The following is a 6,000-nucleotide window of genomic DNA, read 5'->3' on the forward strand; positions in this document are numbered from 1 at the left end:
TGGATCATTATATTGCCTTAGGAAAGTCATTCAGCTTTTTACTTCATTTGTTGTGATACTTGTAAAGTGCTTTGAAATCAGTAAAACTCCTACTTAAGTTCACTGCATTATTATTCTGCTAGCAATGCTGAGCTTCTACTCACTTCTAAAAACATTACCTGGTAGGCTATAGTTTTCCACATTATATCAGTGCCCAAAGTTGTAAGTTGTTTAAGTTTGAACTAGAAAAAAATTTGAAGCAAAAAGTCTTCATGTTAACATTATAATAAAGTATATTTTTCCTGTGTTAGAGAAATTGCTACATAAAGAAAAAAGGGAAGGAATTTCCATCAAAGCTGTTTTTTCAAATTTCAGAAATAAGCAGGACACAGTGAAGAGCATGGATAGTGGTAAATAATGTTAAGGCTACAAAGCTGAAAATATTTAAGAGCATGAAACTGAGGAATCAGTGTAAAGAAATTGTATTAAGCTGCCTCTTGCACACTTTAAGAGATGCATTGTAAATGGGTATTCTGTTATAGCTGATTATCAGTAGTTGTATGATTAGCTGCTGCAGCAGCGGGAGATTGTGAAATCAAGTATCTTAATAGCTTCAGAGAAAGCAGAGACAGTAAAAATAATAACTTGTGCTCCTAGGAACAACAAATACAGTATCAGGATAAGGCTTTTGCAATCCTGAAGTTGGTTTCTTTGATTTTCAAGCATTTAATTGTGAATTCTGTTACCAAACCTGAAACAACTTTTTGAATTCTAAGACTAATGTATCCAAGATACTGAAAGCTTTTTACATGTTGGTTTTGGACTGGGAACTAAGCGGTACAAAGAGATATATGAAGTTGCATAAGAAACTAGAAAGCTTTGGAAAGTTGTGGTTTAGATACTAGAAATTTAGAAATTATGTATTTTTAGTTGTTTTATGTTTTAAAATGCATATGTTGATTTGCTTTGAAATAAGCATATGATTAACCCTGAAGATATGGAGACATTTGCATCTAAGGATGTAGACAAACATCCTCTTCTTAACATACTGATACCAGTGGAAAATTTTGTTCTGCTCTGGCTCCAAAACTATTTAGTTCAAACCACCCAGGTTAATCAACAGACATACTGCATGATTCCAGGATAACTAAATTTATTTTAATGGCGTGTCTTAGGGAGTGTTTAATCAAACTACTCAGTGGTAGAATTTAGGGGATCCCTCTGTCAGAGGATGCCACCAGGTTATGAGAAACTGGAGGGATTATGGGTAGTGGCAGCAGCCTCTCCCATTAGTAAAACTGGTTGTTGAATGTAAGTCTTTCCACACCTTCAGCTGATGCAATGTTAGGGAAGTTATGTGAGACCTTATATTTAACTTATATATATATTCATGTATATATATATATATATATATGTATATATATATTCACTGTTTTGATAATCAAAGGTTTTATGCAACCAAAATTATCATAAACTGAGTGTACCTGTGGTTCAGAAACATATTACATAGGGAATAATGATTGAGAGACATAGATTAGTAATTTATGTATTCATCTTGAAATTAGTGACATTTTGAATGCAAAATATCACATAAATTGATCATTAGCACTGTTTAGTAGATCATTCATAGGCAGGGAAGAATTCTTTGAATCAAAGTGATTTAAATCATTCATTTTAACTGTGATCTAAATCAGAAAGAAAGAATTTATGGTTTAGGTAATTCGTACTGTTTTGCATTTGTATTTTACTTCAGAAAGAAAGGATCATTTTCATTGGTTTAGAATAATCTGTAAAATAAATTGATTCTTAAGCTGCATAAAGATTTCTTTTTGCTTGTCCGGATGATACGTGATACATGAAAGCAATTGTTCAAGGTTTTCTCAAGTTTGAAATACATTTACTTAGATTTTCAAATTTGTTTTGTGGTAGAAAAATAGTTAAAAATAATTACTTTTAAAATTATTTGTGATTTCTGACAAATTCTGATTTCTAATTCTGAAATTTGAATGCAGATGAAAACATACAGTGGAATTTTGAGTAATTTTTCTTAGTTACAATGAAGGTAGAATGAAATGTGTTGGGCACACATAAACAATCAGATATGCCAAATATGCTTTAAGGTGAAATGAATGATTTCTTTACAGAAAACAATTTTTAGCTCTGTTTTATACAGTTTCTGAAAACAGTAGGACAAACTTTGAAAAGTAATTATATACTTAATCATAGGGGTGTGTGGTGGGACTTTCAAAATCACATAACCACTTTTGTATATATTTATGCACTCCGGAAAGCATCACTTGGATATAAATTCTGGACATAATTGAAAGCAGTTTTGTGAAAGCTTTTTCTTTCCCTATAAATAAGATTTCCATTTTTTTCCCTATTGTTTTTATTGGTATACAAGAAGAGAAAAATAATGTTTTCAAACCCAAAATCAACTTAACCAAACTCAAATGAAAAAAATGTTCATTGTGTTCACTATTGAAATTGAGTTCAAGAGTAATTAAAGCAAAAGTCTGCACCATGCAAAGTACTCATATTTAAATAAATGAAATAATACTTTAGTAGCTGAAAATAGAATATTTAATGTATTCAGCACATGCCATTGCACTGACCTCAGGTTAGATATTTTCCTTTGCCTTCAGATACCTTTAACTCATTAAAATAAGGAAAAGTGAGAAGGGTTAATCATCATCCTATTCAATTTTTAATTTGTGTAAATGACATCACTAAATGGTAGTAAGTAACCGGTCTATTTTTAGTCCCGTGTTACACCATTCCACAATAATCTGAGATTTTCCCACATGTTCAGTTTCTTCCTGTACTCATGCAGGAAAAAAAAAAAAAAAAACACAAATGATTCTACAGTTCTATGATCCTATCATACTGAAGTAGGATGCAAGGATTTCTGAAAGTGGGGCTAAAATTAAAAATGTTCTTGAAAATTCTACTAGTTCAGTAGGAAGTACAAATATAATTCACCCTATCTTACATCTGAAGAACTGATTGAACAATGTCCTGAAACCTTTCTGCCCGTTTCTTTGGTGGTTCACAGATAACTGAATATATTGAGGTTGCAAGGTAGGGTGTGAAATTTTGTGCTATTTTCAACAACTCAATTGTTGAAAAACTGTGGCGCTCATAGTGCTTCATATGAATAGAATCTGAAAGGTATTTTTAGATTATATATCAGTACACAGTAGCAAGAAAGCTTCATTCTTAGGATCAAAGATTGAGTAAAGTGTTATGTTGAGAAATGTGCCAAAGGAAAACAGCTGTTTTGGAGAAGTGTTGTGAATGCTCTTAGATTATTAGCAAAACTAATTTACTTTGACATAACTTCATAATATTTAGAGCAGTGGTTTAGGCATATAAACAATTGATTGTGCAGTCAAAACTTACATGTTACCATTATAGAATATAGTGTATATTTAAAATGTTATAAACATTAAACTGTAGAATTTTAAGGCTTAACCATATTATTCATGTTCAGTGAAAATTCCTTGATGTATGTAAATGCATAAAGGGTCATTTAAAATGTAAGAAATGGTGGGGCTTGGATAGTTGGGAGGCATAAACCTAAATCCTTTTATGATATTCATTTCTGCTGAATTAAAATGAGGAAGATTTGGATAATTATCTGAATAACAATGAGCACTGGATTAAGCTGATATTCCCAAGAAAGTTGAAGAACTGTATGAAGAGAATTAAAAAATGTGAGGTGTACTATCTAGTGATATTTAGTCTTTTTCTTCTTAGTGAAAGTTTTAACTGGATAGATATGCTCAAAGTAATGTTTACCTTTTATCCTATGTCAATTGGAAAAAAAAAAAACACTTTTCCAATTAATCAGATAAATATTTTTAGACATTTCATTTGATGCACTCTAAATTAAAATTACAAGAACACTGACATAAAAATTATAAAATGCTTAATATGTGAAACATCTGAAGCTGAGATATATATTAGTACACTGCTGCACATACTAACTCATTGACTTTGTTACATTGGCTTTCCACATTTGTACATAATGCATACAATAACTCTGACTTTCTTTGATTTTGTGCTTTTCCTTCCAGGTTTGGATTTGTTCTGCATAAGGATGAGCCTGTGCTCCAGAAAATTGATCTTGAAACTATGTCATACATCAAGACAATTAGTTTAAAAGATTATAATTGCATTCCTCAGTCACTGGCTTATACACATCTTGGAGGATTTTTTTTTATCCATTGTAAGCCTGACACTACTGGGGCTGTCCTACCACAGCTTATAGTGGATAGCGTTACTGATTCTGTGATTGGATATAATGGCGATGTAACAGGCACACCACACGTCTCTCCAGATGGACACTACCTTGTCAGCATTGATGACGCAAAGGGTCTTATGAGGTTCCAGTCCATTACAATGAGAGGAGAAATACAGGATGCATTTGACATTCATACAAATTTGCACATATCTGATGTAGCTTTTCAGCCATCATTCACTGAAGCTCATCAATACAATGTCTATTGTAGCTCCAGTACACAAACTGATGTTCTCTTCGTGGAGCTCTCCTCTGGCAAGGTTAAGATGGTGAAGAGTCTTAAGGAGCCTGTAAAGGCAGGCGAATGGCCTTGGAACAGTAAGAACCGTCTTATAAAAGACAGTGGCCTTTTTGGTCAGTATCTCATGACCCCTTCCAAGGAATCTCTGTTTATCCTGGATGGACGCCTCAATAAGTTAAATTGCGAAATCACTGAAGTTGAGAGAGGCAACACAGTAATTTGGGTTGGGGAAGCATAAGGATGTGTGTTGGATATTTACTGAATTAATAGTTTTACAGTACATTGCACTTAAATTATACCATTCTTTAAACCTAGACATTTCATTTGAAATTGTTAGATCCTTCTATACCTGTTATTTCTTTGACTTAAACACAATTTGAGTCAATTTCCACATAAAAGTTACTAAAACAACAGCTATATGATGATGGTACTCCTTATAAACTATCAGCCAAGATTGTATTGGTTGAGTGGAATTGCTGAATATTGAAATTGATGATAAACATCATGCATTATCTTAAAGAAAGTAGTAAAAAACATAAAGCTTCAGGGAATTTAACACGATACTTTGAATTTGTAAATGGAAGAATCATATGTAAATATGATTCAAATTTTGATTTGGTTTGCTTCAGAAACAAAATAAGAGCTGTTGTACAACCTTTGATTCCTTAAACAGAAATATTATGTCCTGTTTTGTCCAGTCCACTGTTTAATCTTTTCGTGCCTTGAAGTGAAAGTCTCACAAGAAAGGTAAAGCATAGCAATTGTATAATTTATTCCCATTGTGTCTACAGGATTGCTTGTCATTGGAGAGAAACCTTTAGTATCAAATTTCTAGTCTCAAGCTTTGGAACATACAAAGAGAAAAAAAAAAAAGAAAAAAGGAGAAGTTATATTTGCAGTGCACAGTTTTCTGATCGCTGCAGTTTGTGGAGTTTATTTTTATGGTGAGTCTTAGTTGAGAAAGCTGCTTGCAGAGGCTTACTTTTTTTTTTCTTTTTTTGAAAAAAAATAGGTATTAATTTTTTCAGCTATCACAGAGTTTCATCAGTGAGGAGTTTGAGTTCTACTACAGAGAAACATTGCACTTAACTGTTCAGGGTAATCCACATTTTGAAAACATGGCATCATGAAGCTTCACCTATACCAACAAGAAAACTGGTATTAAAAAAAAACAAAACACACACACAAAAAAAAAACAACCACACATTTAGGAAGCTGGAAACTCAGAGAACTGAAGTCAACAACCTATAGGTAATACTTTTGCTTATGCATTGTACCATCGAACCATATTTTTTAAACTATTTGGTTAACTCAACAGACCTTCAGTTTCATGCATCCAATTGGATTAGTAAAAAAAAAAAAGAATAAAAAACAAAAACTTTGTATTTTTTTATAGTTTGATAACTTAGAATTCTAATTTTAATGATGAGCAAACATCTAAATGGGAAAAATGAGATTCTCAGAAGTAGAATAACAG

General features: G+C 32.2%; 1 protein-coding gene across 2 annotated transcripts in view; it reads left to right on the plus strand.

The window, feature by feature from the left end:
• Positions 1 to 5,525, plus strand: part of FSTL5 (follistatin like 5) — a 261,207-nt gene extending 255,682 nt beyond the window's left edge. For both annotated transcript variants that reach the window (XM_035550439.2, XM_050710405.1), the window contains one exon: positions 4,059 to 5,525. In XM_035550439.2, the coding sequence (XP_035406332.1) occupies positions 4,059 to 4,761 (703 nt within the window). In that variant the 3' untranslated portion in view covers positions 4,762 to 5,525. The remainder of the gene's footprint in view (positions 1 to 4,058) is intronic.
• Positions 5,526 to 6,000: the final 475 nt, after the last annotated feature.

Source organism: Cygnus atratus, chromosome 4, assembly GCF_013377495.2.
Source record: "Cygnus atratus isolate AKBS03 ecotype Queensland, Australia chromosome 4, CAtr_DNAZoo_HiC_assembly, whole genome shotgun sequence".
Taxonomy (NCBI): domain Eukaryota; kingdom Metazoa; phylum Chordata; class Aves; order Anseriformes; family Anatidae; genus Cygnus; species Cygnus atratus.